This window comes from Canis lupus, chromosome 7, assembly GCF_003254725.2.
Source record: "Canis lupus dingo isolate Sandy chromosome 7, ASM325472v2, whole genome shotgun sequence".
In the NCBI taxonomy this organism is placed as follows: domain Eukaryota; kingdom Metazoa; phylum Chordata; class Mammalia; order Carnivora; family Canidae; genus Canis; species Canis lupus.
The window spans coordinates 17526662-17547639 of record NC_064249.1 but is presented as its reverse complement, the minus strand read 5'-3'; the positions used below and the strand labels follow the sequence as shown (position 1 = coordinate 17547639).

Here is a 20978-nt window from a genome sequence, read left to right as displayed (position 1 = left end):
GGGGGGGGGGGGCGGGGGCGGAAATAAAGGCAAAATATTTTTGCATTAGACCCTTTTCAGAAGGCATAATAAAACGAAGTACAAACACAAATCACTTGACAATTTTATGATTAAAGCGAAACGATGGAAACACAAGACAGTTTTGAGTGTTGCTAACATAATCAAGCGTCTCATGCCAACCCACTCATCCACCCCATTTCCCAGATCTATTTCTAGATATACCAACATTTGTCTGCAGAGGAAATCACGTCTGCACGTCAAAGAGTTAAACTTGGGAGACGGAATTCCAGATGAAAAGCCCCTGGTTCTCGGGAACCAGCTTCTAGTTTTATGAAACACTCAAAAGTCAAATTCCCAAGAAACACTTGGCTCTGTGTACATGTGTATCATGTAAAATGTTAAACAGGACTAGAAAAAAAATGATAAAAAAAGCATGTGTCATCTTTGGGTAGAAGGGGGTGATTTTCTGGGAAGACACTGTCTGAGACACCAAGTAGAGGAGCCACGTGGAGGATGCTTAGTCATTCTTGCTTGAGAAGCATCAGAAATCACATAACAGTGAACAGAGTCCCACGTGGACAAGTTTCAGGTGGGGCTCAGCAGTTCATTTACAGTTGAGGAAAAACTATTTTAGTCCTTTGGCCAAACACCATACAAAGGGAACGTAAACCCCTAGGCGACTTGACTCTCTGCATTTTTCTGCTTGAAGCAGGATAAAAAGCCTTAAATTTTGGCTGCATCTCTATTTATGTAACAACCACAGCTGCTCCCCAGAATAGCGGCTGCTGGCTGAGAGAATTAAGGGCTTTTGTTGCTAACTTGTGAGTCCATTTTCTGTAGCACTGGACTGAGGTTCCTTCCTCTCGGTGCCCCCGGGTCTAACAGCAGAAGGAGTCTCACCATTAGCACATCGATGGTGCCATCCATTATGCAGATGGATTTTAAAGTCAAGGCTCATCTTCTCAGCAAGAGCAAATCTTGCTTCTTATTCTGTTCTGTGGCAGGTAAGCTCTCGGCTCCCCAGGATAAATAACCACCCACCTTCGGAGGGTTGGCAGCGTGGCTGATCCTGAGCCCCTCACATTCAAACTCCACGAGAGAAACAGACAGTGCTCCTTCTGTGTTTCTGTGGAACAAACCCAAACCGGGCCTGCTGGCCTAGCATTTCATGGGGTGCCCCGCCCGAAAGTAACAAAGAGAATCCTCATCAAAGCTATCAAACGCGTTAAAAAAATACAAAAGTTATTTTCTCCTTTTGATTGCTATTTACTTGTGACAACATTTGTTAAAAATATTACTTCTGTCTTTGAGAAGAGATTGTTCTCTTCATATAATATGGAAAAATAAACTCTACCAAACCCACAAGTTAACATTCCCCAACACTGCCTTAGGGCTTTGGCTTCCGCATCTCCAAATACCATCACCAGTGTCAATGTACTACGTTTCCAACAGGCAAACGCTTTGCACTGTCCTAGCCCAGTGCCTTGAGTAGAAGGGAGTGGCGAGGCTCATGGAACATTTGGAAGGGGGAGAACGAGGAAGTAGGATGGCTTACTTGCTAACAAAATGAAAGATAACAGGGTGGTTTCAGGCCCTCCTAGAAAGTTGAGGAGTGTCCCCTGGTCTCCTCTGACCACCAGCAGCCCTGCTAACACGAGGTGGGTGGCTGATGGGAGGGTAGGGAGCCATGAGGGTCAATTATCGGTGTCATTGCAAAGAAGGGCTCATCTTCTGCACCCGGGATCACCGTAAAACACCGAACTGGATGAATGGGAGAAGACAAGGATACATAAAAACAGTAAAATGTTTATTTTCTTAGAAAAAAAAAAGTGGGGAAGAGGGATTCAGAATGATTGTGATCACACTTCCGTCTGCATCTGAGCAAAGCCAATGTTGCAAGCTTAATCCTCGATTCAGATACCTAGTAAATGAAACCACCTGCTGCTCCCTCCCATGTCACTCCGGGAGTCACGTCACAACATGCTTGTAATGGACAATGGCTTCTCTACTTCTTCGTAGCAGAGAAACAAGGCTTGCCATAGCAACCATCCCATCTCCAAAGCGCAACATTGCCAGTGAGAAGCGAGGCTCTGGACCGCTCAGGAGAGACAGGGAGGGGGGAGAGAGGGAAGGAGACGCTTGTCTTAGAAGCGGAAGAGTTCTACAACAGAAGTTTGATATCTGAGTTCACCACTACCTCATCTTAGAGAAAATAGGTTGGAGAGCATCTGTAAAACCATCAGTATCTTTAAGGTGAAATCGCAGATTTTTGCTGCATACCTGGACACAAGTGAAAAGTTGCAACAAGTTTTAACTAGCAGCAACAAAGAAAGTTCGATAACAGTTTTTGTGTGTGTGTGTGTTTGTTTTTAGCAATATCCCTTTGCAAGTTCATTAAGAAACACTGTAATTTAATGGGGCATACGATATGGAACGATCTTCTTTTGCTATAGTGCTGTTCGTTGAAGAGAACCGACCTTTGCAAAGATTTCAACTGGGGTGTAACCTATTTACACAGTAGTCGCTCCTGGTTTGAGTAGTAGAATCGGTGCTATGTGATATCCTCTTCTTCCGAACAGTAATCTCGACCCTTGAGGGGAAAAGAAAAGGAGAGCATGTGAGTGAGAAATTCAAAGCAGAGCCCGAGACAGCTCATCACCAACAATTTTCTCTCAGTGTGTCCCCCTGGAAAAGAACTCAGGCTTTAGCAGTGACGACTGGGCACAAGGGAAGTCCCGAGATGTGTTGGCTGATTTATCGACAGTGTATGCCTCCAGGCACGGCAGTTTTACGGAGCCCCCAATAAGCCCTTACTTTATGTTGGTAAGAACTTCTATCAGACTCATACAAGACTCGGTCGTTCACCAAGAAATTACCAAATGGATGACCTATTCAGGAGACCAAGTTCCCATGAACGAGAGAAACTGAAATAAACCACGAACAAGTCATTTCGCCTGGGGTCAGGGCTGCTCATATTCTACAGCTGTTATTTCCATGCCTGGAATTTATAATTTTACAGAAGGGGATGGTATCATCCAAGGATGCCTTAGTTTTAATCCACTCTAAATTAAAACAGGGGTTTAGAAAAAAATCCCAAAGATTCATTGAGATCTGTGAAACAAACCTGGGACTCTGGCTGGTATGCATAGGATACACAAGAAAAGTGAAAATGTGTTTGATTCATTTGCTGCCAAAACAGGTCACTTGAAGGCTTAAGGACTATGTACAATTGTTACTTTTGAACATTTTCTCCTCCTCTCTCCAGTGGGTTATACACTCTACGAAGGCATGGTTAAGATGGGGATTCGAGCGTCCTATCTGACCAGCCGGGTAGTCTTGGTCAAAGCATTCAGCTTCTTGGTCTGTAGTCCCTCGTGAGAGGACAAGAACAAGACCACCTGCCCTGCCTGCATCACAGTACTCTAGATATGGGCTTTGTAAAAGGTCACGTATTGAAACGATTTGTACCCTTCAACCTTTCTCTCTTTGTACACACACTACATGTTTTAAGTTTTGGGGGCAAATATTCCCTTAAAAACAGAATCTTCTACATAACTGAAACTTTTTCCTAAAAGTTAACTTAAAGGAAATAAACTAGTTTGTACCGCAAACGTTTCTTTGTACCGCAGGTTTCTTTGTCACAATCCTCGTGTACTGAACTGATTTCACGTTCTCCTAACAGTTGAGCATCATCATAATGAACGACTGTACCATCTGGCCGGCCAGTAATCCTGGCTCTGGGACTTACTAACTCTGGCATCTTGATCAAGTTACTTCTCTGTACCTCAGTTTCCCTATCTGTATGGTGGAGAAAACAATTAATACCTATTTCTCATCATTGTTGAAGATTAAATACGTTCCTAGTTGTAAAGTGATGGAATAGTGCCAGGCACGTCAGTTAATGCCTGTTATGTGTGTGTGTGCACATGTGTGTTTGATAAGAAAATGCTGCCACACAATGAAGTCTTTGGGGTCCGCCAGCCCCTTGCTAAATGGCCCCAGATTGCGTGTTCCCTTCAAATGTGATTCATTAAGGAGAATGTTTTGGTTTCCTCCTCTGTCAGCCAACTCTCACCCCTGCGACTTGCAGTGTCTGAGCCCCGAGTCACCTCCAGGCTGATTTCACTTGTGGCACGAAACATCTCCTGGGCCAAGAAACTGGGTAACCAATCTCCCTGAGGAGAGATGTGTGCCCTTAGTCACCCCTCATCAACAGCTTCCCTGGCGACACTGCCCAAGCAGATGCCGTCCCTGGCCTTGGCCCGGACCACTCAGGAGACCCTCTGAGCCACATGCTGGAGAGCCAGAAAGGAGGACCTCGTGAACCCTGACGGTTGGGAGTGTAACTCTTCAATGGGAGAAACAGGACACATCCAAACCTAGCAGCATGATGCTAGAAACGTATCCGGTGATGCTGTCCACAGGTCCTCACCTCATGAGGTTCAGGGAGGGGACCTGCAAGGGGGCACTGCGTGTTTAGCTGGAGGGGAAAGGCAGGGCTCATGCTGGTTTTATTAGGAAAGGAAAGAGGACATATCCAGTGTCTATATGGATATACACACTGTTGTGTGAAAACAGGCAAAATACCAGGCTTTGGTTTCCTGGGGATAATCATGGTCTCTGGCTCAGGGTTGTGATCAGGATTAAATGGGGAAAACACTGTCTGGGAGGAAGTCCATAAAGGTTAGCTGCTGCTATCACTGCAATCACTGTTATCATAAACCCTGTGTTGGGTCAGTCCCCTGGCGGGGGAATAGGGGCCTCCCTCCTTGTGGCTGCCGGTAAGGACCGTGGTCATAAACTGATGGGACAGATATCGGGAGCCCTTCTTCCCACCTCAGCCTTGTACCTCACACAGGAACCCTGTGAGCTTGGATAAAACTTCTGTGGCAGACACCTAAGGCTCTTCCCTTCTGTCTAAATGAGGCTGCAAATCAAAGGCTCAGCCAGCCAGTGTGGTGTTCAGAGGGCACTTTACCCACAAGAAAGAACCCGCATGTGGTGACACACAGGCAGCTACACAAGTACGTGAACTGCTGTACTCATGGGCAAAGCAGTGTCTCCAATTCTGTAAATGAGTTATGGGGTTCACACAGCAGATGGAGCATTTCAGAGCCTCCCTGCTTACTGTTAGCACAAAGGAGCACCCCTTTTGGAGGGACAAATCTCTATCAGCTGCCTGTGCAAACCCAAGAATGCAATCATCATTTCCCGAGCATTTGCTTCTCAGAAATAATAATCGCCATGAGGAGGAGGAGGAAGATGGTATCAGTTGTGTTGCAGATGTTATTTCCTTGACTGTTGACACCAATCCTGCCAGGGGGACTGGCGCCCTGTTACCTAGAGGGAAACCTCACAGGGATCCAAGACCACAGGGCTCTTCCTCCGCCTCTGGTTACAAATGCAGTGAGCTGACAACTAAATTCAAATTCACATCTGTTCTGTGTTGGATATCATCACCTGCCAGCAGCTCTGAGAACCAAATATCTCATGGATGGAAAACCTGGAAATCCAAGCAATGGAGAGTAAGAGCTCCCAGAGGGCCGGCCCTGTTCTAAGCAGGGGGAACCTGAGAAACGTCACAGGAACCCCACCTACACGCAGGCAGGCCTTCCACAACATGACTGCATGTCTCATTTACATGTATAAACAACTGTGCCAAAAAGAGAACCTGAAAACCTTCAGCTGTCAGAAGACAGAGGTGGGAGGGAGCTGGGTTTGAGAGGAACACAGCCATTCTCCTAATCGAGGCAGCAGCCCTGCCCCATCAGAGCTACAAAGGGGATGTCTGTAGAGAAGCCTCCTGCAGGCAGAAGTAGGACCGGGAGACACAATTCCACTTTCTGCAAAGGACTCACTCACTGAAAGCTATGGGGAACAAGATCCCTAGGAGACCCCCAGCCCCCAAGCTGCAAGGCTAGAAAGTCCCAGGGAGGGTTGTTTGAAGAACCACAGGGGCTTCTTGGTGTGGACTCGGACATCTCGAGATGCTCCTGCCTACGGAGGTTTTCCCCACCACCGCCCTACTCTGTACAGGTTTCTGTGTTCTTGTCAGCTGTCTGTGTTATCTCCTTGGAAACTTCAGTTTATGTCAACTCAGAACAGACATTTCTGAGGTTCTAGGGTGGTGAGGATTCTTTGCTGAAATGTCCAGGCTAAGAATTAGGGATTATAAGGAACAGAGGAAAGACCATTATCCTAAATTTTAAATTCTGCAGTTCAAAGACAAGCAGCTCAAAGAGTGACTTCGAACAAGAGAATTGTTCCTCTGAAGTACCTACAGTGCTTTTCTCTTTAACTAGATGGGGCACCTGGGGGGCTCAGTGGTTGAGCATCTGCCTTTGCCTCAGGTGGTGATCCTGGGGTCCAGGAATCAGTCCTGCATCAGGCTCCCTGCAGGGAGTCTGCTTCTCTCTCTGCCAATGTCTCTGCCTCTCTCTGTGTGTCTCTCATGAGTGAATAATATCTTAAAAAAAAAAAAAAGTTTAACTAGACAAATAATCAAGGGCTGGCTGTCCAGGTGCGGGTATGATTTTATCTTGGAAGACTCCAGTACATTTCTGTAGACCTGTGTGCATTCGGCCTAATAACTGAATAACATCAAGCACATAATCCTCAGCTGTGAACTGAGTATTTTGCCAGTGGGGTAGATCACAACTATACAGATGTTACAGAGAGGATGCAGAGAGTCTCCATTTCTCCATCTCTAAAATGGGGACAGTAGGACTTACCATGCAGTGTTGCTGAATTAGAAGTAATACACATAAGGTGTTTAGCAAAGCTTGGCACATGGGAGGTAATTAATAAATTGGAGCTCTAATGACGATATTGAAAAATAACAGCAACAGATGCAGCAGTGAATAAACTGTCTAGGTGAGAAATTGGGCCCACAGCTGAATGAGTCAGTTACACTCAGGTCCTCAAACAAGCCAGGCACTTGCGTGCTTGTCCCTCTTCCTCCATCCTGACTGGCTCCCCCTGCCTTCAGCCCTCCCTACACGCATCACTTCTCATTTTCTGGATCTCTGCTCGAACGCCACCTCCCTGTCTTCCCCGAACACCTCATACACAATAGTACCTCCCTTACTCCGCATCATATTTATTTATATTACTTATAATTTCCTGATATTAATATAGTAATTCCTTTCTCTATTAACTGCTTACTTTCTTGAATAGAGGCATCAAGTGGGCAGTGACTGTTTTATGCACTGCTGCATCTCCAGGACTTAATACTAATGTTGGCCACATGTGAGATGCTCAGTGAATATTTGCTGAATGAATGAAAGGATGAAAAATGTCTACAGTTGCAAAGTTTCAGAGTTGAAAGAGGGCCTAGAGGTTTCCCTCTCCAACCCCATTAGATTACATTGCATCTAATGTAGGATGGGCCTCTGTTTACCATAGTCCAGACAGGGAGCCTTCTCTTTTAGGCTGGAACATGTCAGATAGTTTTCCCAGCTGCCCATGATACTGTTCAACAGCTGATCCCAAACTCTGCCTCTTTGCAATTCCCAAAGAATGGCTTAATCTATGGAACCAGAGGATTATTTTTAGCAGACCAACAGCACCCCTTGGTCCTTCATCTGCAAACAACATGGCTCCATCTAGGTCTTCCTCCCTTGCAAGGATCCCACTTTCACCATCATCTTATTAAAATGGACTCATCAGGGCATCTGGGTGGCTCAGTCAGTTAAATGTCTGTCTTCAATTCTGGTCATGATCCCAAGGTCCCGGGATCAAGCCCTACATCAGGCTCCCTGCTGAGCAGGGAGTCTGCTTCTCCCTCTGCCCCTCCTGCTGCTCATGTTCTCATATGTACTGTCTCTCAAATTAATAAATAAAATCTTTAAAAATAAGATAAAATGGGCTCCTCAAAAACATCACCTGCATAGAATAAGATATCCCAAATATACAGCCTAAGAGAGGAAAGCATTAAGTATCTGACAAAAGGAATCACCAGGAATGACAGATTCCAAGAGAATGGATGTGCTAAATCTTAACAATAATACAACAGAACTTCTGTCAAAGTTCTGGAGAGGGAAACAGCTCTCAGGGAAAGAGAAATAACTTATACAAAGGGACAGAAAAAGAACACAAGAAAATAAAAAGAGAGACACACGCATCATGTGAAAATGAAGTTTTGCAGGTTAAAAAAACAATAAAATCTAATGAAAGGCAAATGTGAAAAATACCTGTAGCATACAATGTGTAAATAAGTGATAGGAGAAGCTCATACCAAGAAAAGATGGGCAGTAAGAGGATCTCAGTAAAAGGGAAGGGTACAAACCGGGAACTCATTCAGAATGATGTAAAACCAGGGAACACATAAGCAGAAAAATGGTCTGCTTCAGCAATCAAAAATTACAAATCAAATAATTAGATATTACTGAAAAATAGCGACACCTGATTCTTGAGTGTATACAATGAAATGTAGCTCTTCTATCACTCTGGCAGTAGCGTCAAATGATATGGTGGTTTTGAAAGGGCACTTGGTGATAATATGTACTATGAGTCATAAAAATGTTCATATCCTTTATTATAGGAAGCACTGAAATCAATATCAAAGACAAACCTCCAAATACATGTTTTTAAAAATGTTATGTGTCGCTTCTCTGGGGCTGGCGGTAGGAACAGGGATTGACCAAAAGCAGGAACCCTTCTTGAGGTGATGGAAATGTCCTAAAACTGGAGAGCCAAGATGGCTGCATTGCTTGGTAAATTTACTAAAAATTATCGCACCATGCATAAAAAATGAGTAAATTTTAGGCCATGTAAATTATATCTTCATAAAGTTCTCAGAAGTATATGTACAAATATATTCCTTGCAGCCTTTTTACTAGGTGTGAAGAAAACCTCAATCAAATATCCCAGAGAAAAAACTGGTTACTAAGATATGGTCCATGCACGCTCTGCGACCATACAGACAAACAAAACGACAGGACTAGCTGCCCACTGTGTCCCCAACAGGCAGCTCCTGCTTGTGCACCACTGCATTCTCACCCATATGGTTCCTTTCTCGCAGACCCCCTTCCCCAGCTGGCCCTCCCCGGCCACTCAGTCTTTACAATGTTGTTCCAGCATCGTATCTTCAAGTGACATTTCCCCCACCTGCTCAGGAAGAATGAGTCTCTTCCCTTCCATCGCACCACCATGCTTTATAGGGATTTTAGCCAAAACGTTTGCTGCCCTTGCTCTAGGCAGCAGGATGTGTCCCTTATCCATCCTTGTCTTTTTTGGTATTTAATGGAATCCTTGTGTGGCCCACGTCACAATGGTTATGAATACTCAGGCGTCTGGAGGGAGGTGCTGCTGCTGCTCTATGTGTGTGTGTGTGTGTGTGTGTGTGTGTGTGTGTGTGTGTGTGTAGGGATGGAGGCTGTTACATGATGTTTTTGGGAAGTGTCCCAAGGGACTTTCATAAGTGAATTAAGTTGTCAACATTTTGTGGATTGTACTAGAAAAACACCGCTCTTCCACAACACAGATGATAAAGAGTAAGTTTTGAACACAAGTATCAGCAGAGACGGGGGCACAGCCTGGTTCCGAGAACAGCCTGGAATCTAGCAGAGGGTAGCAGGAGTATAAGGAAAGAGAACAAAAGGTGACATGAGAATCCCACTGTACACTACTCATCATTCTTATTTATATAAATAATATGTAAACCGCATAAGGAATCATGTCTGGTTCTCTCTCTCTCTTTTTTTTGGACAAAGCAAATTTAATTTTATATTTTGATTAAAAAAATGTGCATCTGGACAGCTAAATTATAAAGTGTCAGTCCAACTCAAGTGTAATGGAATACCAGCTGTCCCTTTAAAAATTTTTTTAAAAATTCAAATATAGTTAACGTACAGTGTTCGATTGCTTTCAGGTGTACAATACAGTGATTTAGCATTACTCAGTGCTCATCATGAACAGAGTACTCTTAACTGCCTTTACCTATTTCACCCATCCCCCCCACTCACCTCCCTGCTGGTGACCATCTGTTTGTTCTCTATAGTTAACAGTCTGTTTTTGGTTTGTCTCTTTTTTTTTTCTTTGTTCATTTGTTTTGTTTCTTAAATTCCACATATGAGTGAAATCATATGGTATCTGTCTTTCTCTGACTTATTTTGCTTGGCCTCATAGTCTTTAGATCCATCCATGTTGTTGCAAATGGCAAGATTCCATTCTTTTTTATGGCTGAGTAATATTCCACCGTGTTATACACACCATATCTGAATCCATTCATCTGTCCATGGACATTTGCATTGCTTCCATATCTTGGCTATTGTAAACAATGCTACAATAAACATAGGGGTATACGTATCTTTTCAAATTAGCGTTTTCTTATTCTTTGAATAAATACTGGTAGTGTGATTATTAGATCACACAATAGTTCTACTTTTAATTTCTGGAGGAACCTCCATACTGTTTCCACAGTGGCTGTGCCAGTTTGCATTCTCAGCCTGGTTCTCATAATATTCAGCCAGAAGTCTTTCTTTTTTTTTTTTAAAGATTTTATTTATTTATTCATGAGACACAGACACACAGACACACACACACAGAGGCAGAGACACAGACAGAGGGAGAAGCAGGCTCCCTGTAGGGAGCCCGATGTGAGGCTTGAACCAAGGACTCTGGGATCATGACCTGAGCAAGGCAGATGCTCAACCCACTAAGCAGACACTGAGCCACCCAGGTGCCCCTAAGAGTTTGTTTTGATGAGGCTGATTTCTGTCTGAAAGCAGGCTCTTGTTTGCTGACTGACTGACCAGCTGAAGTATTCATTCTCCTCTCCCTTACTTTTCTGGATGATGACACCAGGAGCCAAGGTTAGTGTCTGGCCTGTGCATTACTGTGATTCTCCTACTTTTTGCCTGCTTCCTTTGTAGGATTCTCTTCCTCCTCTCTCTTCCTAATTGTAGCCATCCTGAATCTCAGTTTCATGAATTAGTTCTGCTTCGTTGACAGGCTTCTATCCTGCATTGTGGCTTTCAGGTGCCAAAAAACACCCTGATGAATGAAACACAACTGCTGCGACTGTATTTTGGTGTAGAAATTTAATGGCCCATCTCCTTGCTCTGCCCAGCTAACACCTTTTGTCTCCCCAACGTTTTCCTCCATGCATCACCATCCAGAGGCAATCTCAGATCCAAGTTTCCATGGGACATTTAAGCTTTGTCCCTGAACCAGGAATCCAGGGGCAGGAGAGCTGCATGCCACAGCTTGAGCATCTGTGAATGATGAACTAGAATCCAGAACACCCATGATGTGGAGGAGGCAGGAGGCGGGCTGCTGTTTCATCCACCCCCTGTGGGGTGGTGGGCCAGAAGCAGGCGCCCTCCACCCCTTCCTCAAGGCTGGAAGTGGCAGGGCCTCTTCATCAGTGTTCCAGTAGCATTTTCGCTAACAGTCCAACAACAATTTCTAACCACAGTTTTGAGAGAATGCCAAAGAAAAGCAAAAAATAATTAGCTGCACTGTTAAAGTCTCCTCCTCTGGCTTACTTCATTAGAAAAATCAGTCAAGGCATTAATGGCCATCTCTGTTTCTAATGAGCTTTATTCTAATTAGACTCACACGTTATTATTTCAGTTGGGAAAAAGGTCTCGTTTGTAAAGAGCAGTAGGAGCATGGCAGCTTCTGAGGGTTTCTTTGACCATACACGGGAATGATCACCATGATAACAGTGGCAGTGACAATAGTCCCAGTACACTGAGCTTTTCATTTCGGAGAGAGAGCAAGTATTAACTAAATGGTTTTAAAACCCCCATGAAATGTTTATTATACCCAAATCCTCATTCTACAAACAAAAAGAAGGAAATTTTACAAGCTTCAAGGCACATTATTCTCAAGCTTTATCTGATGTTGGCACTCAGATGACTTCACTGATGCCCCTTCCCCCAAAGGAGGTAAGTAGGAATGAGGATAAAGGTGGGAGGTTCATATCTCTAGGCCATATTGAACTGATGATGTCCTAGGACAGGAACTGGCAACTGTCTCTCTCTGTGAAAGGCCAAGTAGTAAATATTTAAGGCTTCGCATTCCATATGGTCTCTGTTGCAACTTAGCTCTGCTGTTGTAAGCATGAAGGCAGCCACAGATAAAAGAAGAGTGAGCATGGCTGTATTCCAATAAAACTTTATTTGTGGACACTAAAATTGGAATTTCATGTAATTTTTCAAGTCAGAAAATACATTCTGCTTTTTGTTTTCCCCAACCATTGGTACAGGTAAAAAACATTCTTGTTTGGTGAGCTAGACCTGGTTCATTGACTATAGTTTGCCCACTCCTGTTCCCTGTTCCAGACAACAGAATCACCATCAGTGGGTTCAGAGGCTAATAACATTGTCAAGGGTTTGGCCCTCTTCCTAGAAGCTCAAGCAACAGAGATAATTTCCATCTTGAGAGACACTTCTCTCAAGATGGGGCCAGAATTCCTTTCTAAAATGTCATTTTATAAAATTGTTCTTATTTTACAAACAAGAAAACCATCAATCAAAACCAAAATAAAAAATTTTCCTACAGTCTACCTAATAAATTGGAGTTTCCAAGTTTCACTTAAATCTCTGTCTATATATCTCTGTCCATATATATGTCATTTTTACATATGACACATTTCTTCTTGTTTCTTCACTTAATCTTACCTTTAAAATTTTTTCCCTGTTGTAACTGATTCCTTCTAATGATAAATAGATATAACATAAATTTTTGTGGAATTCTTTGTGGAAGATTTCCAGGTTATTTGGTGGACTTAATTCAAAAGGGATGTTTTAATCTATTCTCAGGTGTAAGAGTTAAGATTACCACTCCCTTACTCCTGGGCCAGGACCACCTAGTAGGTGGCTAGTTGGGAGACTGAGCCTCATGGATTCCCTCTAGGGTTCGTTTCCTCTAGGACATGAAGCCTCATGGGTCTCTCTTAGGATTCACTTCCTCTAGACATGAAGCTTCATAGGTCTCCTCTAGAGTTCACTTCCTCTAGGACATGAAACCTCATGGCTTCTCTAGAGTTCACTTCCTTCAGGACAACGGCTTTAACAAGTTCAAGATTTCAATCCATAGGCCTCTTGACAAAGACGTGTCTTCCAGATAAACTCTTTAGAGCTCTTTGTTCCGAACTAGTTGATTATAGTCGAGAATGTACATTGAACATGGTTGGAGATTGGGGAGGCTAAGTACCCACTTCTCTTCCATACAGTTTTTAACTGAGAACAGTCAGAAGGAGTCAGATGGGAATTAGCTCTCCTGCTGGGTTAGGGAACCCTCCTCATCACCAACCCCATCCCACCCTTGAGGCCTTATGCATGGTGACTGACCCAGCCAATCATATGTGGACAGAGTGGAGGATGTTGGGTTTGCCCCTCTTACTGCTCATGGCTAGCAGACTAGAGGGGACAGTGTGAAAAGTGGTTCCTTTTCTTCCTCCCCACAGAGAAGAGCAACCTTGTTTGCTGGATCAGTGCTCACCATCCCTTCCCTTTTTCTTTGCTTTCAGAATAGAAAGCACATGCATCTGGCCAGGAAGAGGACCACAACTCCTGATGGGAAGTTCCTGTCTGTAAAAGGCAGAGCAGAGTGAATTAGCCAGGTATGAGGGGGAGAAGGCCCAGAGGGCAATGAGGAGTGGATGTCCTGGACCTGGAAAGGCAAAGAACATGTCCGTGTGGCTTCCCTCCTCATCCAGGACATGGCTAAGGTGACCAAGTTGCACCCCAAAAAAGAAGGGAAAGTGTGGGTCCATGGGACTTCTTTGTGGATCTTGAGGATCCCACTGGCCTGATGAACCTATTTCTTGGGAATGAGCACTTTGAAGGATGACAACTGAGGGACGTCCAGAGGACACATGACAGGCTGGGGGCAAGCAGAACTGACTGGATTGGTGGGGACTATTCAGCTTAATGGGAAACTCTGATTAAAACTGGATTGTCGGGTAGCCTGGGTGGCTCAGTGGTTTAGCGATGCCTTCAGCCCAGGGTGTGATCCTGGACACTCGGAATCAAGTCCTACATCAGGCTCCCTGTTTCTCCCTCTGCCTGTGTCTGCCTCTCTCTCTCTCCTCCCTGTGTATTCTCATGAATGAATAAAAATAAAAACTTAGAAACAAACAAACAAACAAAAAAAAACAAAAAAAAACTGGATTGTCACGTACTTGGCCAACTGGCCAATGAGAATAATAATGAACAGAAGCCAACTGCATTTCTGCTCAGGACTATCAGAATCCTTGGGAACAGTGATTCAAATGAAATCTGAAACAGGACTGTTTCAGGTGACTTAGAGCATTTCTCAGATATTTGTGCTTGTTGGTCTTCTCCCACCAAATTGCACACACTGGAGTGCAGTTTGGAAGTGAAAGGTGTGAGTAAGACTCAAGACTACTACGTCATCTGCTTTTTCCCACTAGACATTTTGTCATAAACACAGTCCTGTTTTCACAGACTTCTGTTAATTTTGAGAAATTTAAAGGATACAGAAGAGCAGAAAGGATGTAACAAACACTGTATTTCTATCACTTAGACATAAGAAGCAGTAATATTTTTTAACATTTGCTTCTAGCTGCCTCCCTCCCTAATGAAACTGCCATCCCAGTCCCATTCCCCTCCCCGCCCCCAGGCACAACAATGGCATTGGTTTTAGTATGTGGCCTTCCAGTTCATTTTTGATACTCTAACATCCATATCGTATTCTTACTATATCAAATAAACTATGCTTTATGTGTATATGAATGTTTAAATATGTAAAAATATGGCATACACATATGTGTGTGTGCATGTGTGTGTCAATAAATGGTATACAGCTGGTACTTCATAAATACTTGTTGAATGTCCATCTCTAAACAACATGGCATTTTGACATTCTTTAACTGGCATGGTATCATACAACTTTTACCACTCTGCATATTCCTCTATTCATTTAATAATACGGATTCAGATCTAAACAGTCCATTTATACATATATATGTATACCTGATTCATTTCTTTTAACTGCTGTATAATATTGCACTGTAGATCCCTACAGTTCAATCTACTCATTCCTCTAGAGGCACTTAGGCTGCTTCCAGTGCATTCGTGCTTTCTTTTTACTACTGAGCACAGAATTCTGCAGTGAAGTCTATTGTACAGATGTAAAAGAATTTCAAGGATACAGACCCAGAAGTTTAATTGATGGCTTTTATTGGTTTGTATTAAGAGTCCTTCTTTATATATCCTGGCTACAGATCCTTTCGATGTTTTAAGGGTTGCAAATATATTCCAAACTAGTCTACTAGAAGCTCTGCATTTGGGAATTATGAGGCTTCTTCAACAAGGGAGACACTGACCCATGACAGTCACCTGGCTCCTTGTGTCAATTTTCAGTTTAAGAACCCAGAAGGGAGGCAGGATATGAATAAGTATCTACACACTTAAAAACAAACAAACAAACAAACAAAAAAAAAAAACAAAAAAAAAACAAAAAAAAAAGTATCTACAAACTTCCAACAACCAGTTTTGGGAACAGGAGTTTAAAGATTTTTGGTACTCCTCTTTTGAGTCTATTTAGGAAAGTGGGATTAAGTGAGGGCAATCTAGAATTGTCTGCTCCAAGAATGCTTTTTCTAGGAATGAAATGGAATATGTCTCCACTCAACAGAACTTCAAAGAGAGGAATAAGTATTCATTAATAGCAAGATCATCTAAGGATAAAACCTTCAGGAAGTGTATAGAACGTAATATGTTTTGTAATTCCTTCCCAAATGATAAAAATGGGCATGAACCATTCTTTGCTATAGAGGGTTCACTTAGTGGGAATTTTAAAGAGTTGGGGGCAATTGGATAAGATGTTCTCTTAAGGTCCTCTCAAATTTTATGCTTCTAGATTAGAAGTTCCCTAAAGGCAAGAACCCAACTTTTAAATTATGCACCACCTATGGCCCCTAGCTGATTTCTGGGTCCAGAGAATACATCTCAGTTATGCTCATTAAATGAATCAAAGGGAGTCAGTTTTATCATTTTAATGACTTCTAGGGAGATCCTCTTTCCTTTTTGTCTTGCTTTTTGTAAAAGCAGGTCTTAAAAAACTTTTAAGAGTTAAAAAAAATAAAAACAGAACCCTCCAAACAAAAAATATATATAGGAATCCAGCTGTACCCAGGCCACTGACTCACTGACTCATTCTGTAATCACTGCTCAAAAGCTAGTGCAAGGTTGTTTAATGGCTCTGAAAATGTTCACATGAATCTAATTCCTTTTTTTTTTTTTTGAATCTAATTCCTTAACACGTTTATACCACACAGGAGGGAGGTGGGTCAGTGCACATTGGAAAAGAATCCTCTATGTATAAGGAGACATCTGTACTGCAGGAAGGCCCTTTTGCTCAAACAAAATTCAGGCTGTTAAGTTCTGCATTTTCAATTTCAGTTTTAGCTCCCTCAAAACCCACCTCCTCCCAACGTCTACAAGTGGCCTGATCATCTGGATACAAACAACTGCAAGCCTATCCAACATATCAACTTCTCCACTAGAGAGTCTTTGGTGAATTCTCTTTAATTTCCCAGACAAGTTGGCATTATGATGCAAAAATTTCAGTGAGGAACCAGAGGATCAGAAGGTTAAACAATTAGCCTGGGGTCTCAGCTATGATAGTTGCTGGGTCTCAGATCTGGCCCGGGATGGAAGCACAGGCTCTTGTGTTTCTCTGTGCTGCCTCTTTCCTTGACTTCTCTCAATGTAGATCCTGGCACTGAACATGCTGTGCTGTTCTTTATTAAGAGCACCTCCTATCTTGCTGAGCCCTCTACTACAGGACCACATTTCTCTCCTTTTTATGTTTTCACTTCTGCTAGCCCCCCGCCCCCCTTGTTGGTACCATTCCCTTATTCGGCAGGTTTGCTAAGCATCTGTTCTGTCCCAGGCCCTGTGCCCGGTTCTGGGGAAAGAAAGACAAATGAGGTCCAAAGACAAATCTTAGCTCAGAGGGCTAAGACAATGCCCTTGGCTACCAAACACAAAGAGTAGAAAAGGCATACAGAGGAAGGGAAAGAGCCCAGGAAGAGGACAGGAAGGAGGAACTGAATAAGAACAAGTCAAAGGAATGATACACATCGACACTACTGTCTCTCTGCTCTGGGTGGCACCTTGGGCTGCCCTCCCTTGCCTAATTACTGCACCCACAGCACAGTGACACTATTCACTGACCGTGTCCCACACTGCTACTGAGTTCAGGGCACCATCAGCCACACTTCACTAATAAAAAATGGCGTGGTTCTTATTTGCAGTCATGTACCACATGGTTCTGGAATCTGAACTCTTCTCTGCTGCTTCCTAAGGAGCCTGGCTGATAGCACCTGAAGAATTCTTTGAAAACCAAGCCCTCCAGAAAAAAAAAAAAAAAAAAACAAGTGAGCAGAGACGGAGTGTGTTGCATTTCTTTCAGGCTTGTTGCCTGCTTTACTGTCCTTGGCCTCACCATCTATTGCTATCAGCTACCTTCGGATCATAGCCCAGAGTGTGCAAACACTTTGCCAGTGGTTCCTGTACCAATGTTATCGTCATGACAGTTCAGTAGGGAGAAAAACAAAACAGGATTGAGTCATATCCTTACCCTTCTAATTACAGCTCTGATTTGGCTGGTGAATGAGGAAAGGAAGGTACACATAGGAGAGAGAGAAGGCAAGGCAGGGGGATGGAGGGAAAGAGGACATAAGGAAGGTCTGGTTATTAGCAAAGGCGAGGCCATACTATGCTTACCGTGGAACAAGAGGTTGTTTAATGATACTGGCAGCCCAGCCCACTTCCAAAATACACATGCCAGCAAGAGCCTCTCTTTCTGCCAGCGTTGAGGGCTGTTGAGGGCTTTGGCTGTTACTAAAAGTGAAATGCAAGAAGGGAGGTACACCCTATCATTTCCTCTGTACATGCTGGGCAGGTTGCGTAACATTCCTTAGGATTTGATACAACAGTTCCATGTTTCTCCTCACTAGTGGGCACGAAGAGGCCTTACACACACCGCCAGACAGTAAAACCTATCATCAGTTGCATCTGCCCAACACTGTATCTGATTCTATGGCAAGTCTGAAGTTACACAGTCCCCTACAGGGATAGTTTATATTTAGAACCAAATATCATGGTTGGTAAATTATATGTTACTCTCTTCACCAGGTGAAGAGCAAATGGCTTCTAATCTCCAACACATCAATTCAAGATATGGTTTGGACTGAACTATAGAATATATTAAAAGGAAGAGCCCTTGAAATAAATTTATAAATGCAGACATGCTGTTTCTCACCAGCTATGTTGGTTCTGGGGCCAAGGCAATCAGGCCACTTCAGGAATGCAAACCTTTTCTAAGTGTAAATGATTTTTAAAAAAATAGATGTGCAGGTCTACAGATGAACAAACGTCCTTTAAAATCAGCGGATTTTAAATCCAGAGCTGCTCTTTCTCAGACATTGCCCCCAAATATTACAATGAATAATTCCAGCCAATAGTGGCAGAGTCTCAAGATCACACAGGCTTAAGCCAGATGATATAGTAGGTATGCTGGTCACTCATCCTCAGGGGGTGAAGTATTTATCAGCTACTGAGAAGAAGGAAGGCAAGAAAAGGACAATGGATTTGTGTGGAGTTTCCTAGTCTTTAAAACCAGAGATCTGTATCGATCATTGCCAGTAAGGTTCATGGGTACAGATGGGCTTGGATCTGAGGGAAGCACATCAATGAGATGCATCATAAAGAAATCCACAGGTTCTTGGCGTGGGGCTCAGGGACAGGCTCCAGGGAATTATCAAACCCAGACATTTACTTAAAAAATGTTGTCTATATGATGCTCACAGCCTAACAAAGCTTACAAAGTCTTGCTTGAGAAAAACTAATCAGATGCAAATGGCATTGTACTGAGTCTTTATTTAATATTAAGAACTATCTTTGAGAGGGTAAAAGACTCCTTGGTCATCAACTGTTCTTAAATCCTCGTAAAGCAAAGTATACATCCTTATTTTTGCCTGGAGAAGATACTATTATTGCAGATACTTAAAAAGTGTACGTACTTTTTTTGCTTCTAACATGTAGATTCAAATGTACATAAGAAAGCCTATCTTAAAATCTGATATGATCTGTATTATATTCAGATTCTCCTCCATGAAGCCGACTTTTAATAATCTAGATCTCGTCTTTCTCCTCTAACTACAGTGAAAAGCTAGAATTTAAAATCATTACTTTGTTCAGCAGTAAACTGACATTTTCTTAAAGTTGCAAAATTAGACAAATGTTACCACTTTGCTTAAAGTTCAGGAGTCTGTGAATTGTCAGGCAAAATGACTAGATTCCGACGGAATACGGTTAGATACTGGAGTAAAAAATAATGAGTAAAAATAAATGAGATGCTCCTGTTGTTTTACAGGACTTTTCCTCTCCAAAAAAGAAATGCAGAAGAAATCAAACAGAGGCTATAAGCCTCTTTGGAATTCTCACTGCTCTCCTGACAAAAGTGCTCAGATGTAACTCAGTGTCCCGGCCTTCTACACGCCAGTGCAGCTGAAATGGTACCAAGGGTTCAAGAAGCTGTGCTGTCTGGTTAGTGGACCTCAAGTTTCAACACCTGATCTGATAGACACCTGTGTTCTATACCAGAGGACCTGGCTCACAGGGATGAGGGAGGGCAGGGGGGTGTGGGGAAAAAGCAGTGATGGACGAAAGACTCCAGTCAGTAAAACAATTACATTATAAAAGAAACCCACTTTTAAAATTAAGCTACTCAAGGCAAGGGACTGTTACCTACATATTTTGTATCCCAAATTTACCATCTATTTTCTATCCTGAGTAACGATCTGGTACTCAGTAAGTGTTAAGTAAGCTTGCTTTCTTTCTTTCTTTCTCTCTCTCTCTCTCTCTCTTTCTTTCGATTTTATTTATTTGAGAGAGAGAGAGAGAGAGAAAGAGAGAGAGAGAGAGAGAAGCAGGGGGAGCAACAGGCAGAGGGAGAGGGAGAAGCAGATTCCCTAATGAGTAGGGAGCCCAGTGTGGGGCTTGATCCCAGGACCCTGGGATCACAACCTGAGCTGAAGGTAGACGCTTAGCTGAGTCACCCAAGTGCCCCCAGTAAGTAAGCTTTCCAAAGGCATTTTTGCTACTTGCTTTTCTTTGAGACCATAACCTTCTTAGAAAATGCTGGTCCGGCTATGGTGTAAAGGTACACTGCACCCGGGCACCATGATCATCTGTGAGCTAGAGCTCACCTCAGCTTTACTGTAAATAGTAGGCCATCTGATAGTCCTAGTTTCTTTACACTAACAGTACTTTTACATCTATCCTGAGAGACAGAGCCGATTTCTTTTTGTTGTAGAGAGTTGAAGGGTAAATTGAAACCATGTCGTACAGACACATTCACTAACTATAAAGGAAGAGTCAAGGAAGGGCAGGTTTAAATCTCCACACATTCAGTCAATTTTGCTTCTTATCAACTGAAGGAAGAAAAAGGAAATCCTGGACATTTCTGAGATAGTAATCTCAAAACTCAAGCCCTCTTAGAATGACTCCAATTTTCAGCATGAAGGTCTGAGGTGTTCTGTTTTATTTTATTTTACTTTTTTTTAAAGATTTATTTATTTATTTGAAAGAGAGCCAGTGAGTACGCGTGTCACATGGCAGGGAGGGGCAGAGGGAGAGTCTGAAGCTCAGGGTGGAGCCCAGCACAGGGCTCGATCTCACAACCCTGAGATCACAACCTGAGACGAAACCAAGAGTTGGACACTTAACTAACTATGTGAGCCTGGTGCCCTTGTTTTTTTGTTCTTTTTAAATCAACCCTATAAAACCTAAAGAATAGATCTGAGTTGCATTTATAGTTGTCCTCATACTAGCTTGGACCAAAGAAATATTTAGGAATGGTGGAAAGTCAGGAAAATAATTTATAAGAACCCAACCTCCAATTTTGGTTATACAAAATAGGGTGAAGATGATATTTAGTCAAATGCATTATATTAATTAAGAAGAAATGTTTTAATATTGGAGGCTCAATGG

The 20978-nt window shown here is 42.8% G+C and overlaps 1 protein-coding gene across 5 annotated transcripts in view; it reads right to left on the bottom strand.

Annotated features, from left to right (window-relative positions):
• Window positions 1-1786: 1786 nt before the first annotated feature.
• Window positions 1787-20978, bottom strand: part of C7H1orf21 (chromosome 7 C1orf21 homolog) — a 215443-nt gene continuing 196251 nt past the window's right edge. For all 5 annotated transcript variants that reach the window (XM_025430075.3, XM_025430076.3, XM_035719196.2 and 2 more), the window contains one exon: window positions 1787-2590. In XM_025430075.3, coding sequence (XP_025285860.1) covers window positions 2552-2590 — 39 coding nt within the window. In that variant the 3' untranslated portion in view covers window positions 1787-2551. The remainder of the gene's footprint in view (window positions 2591-20978) is intronic.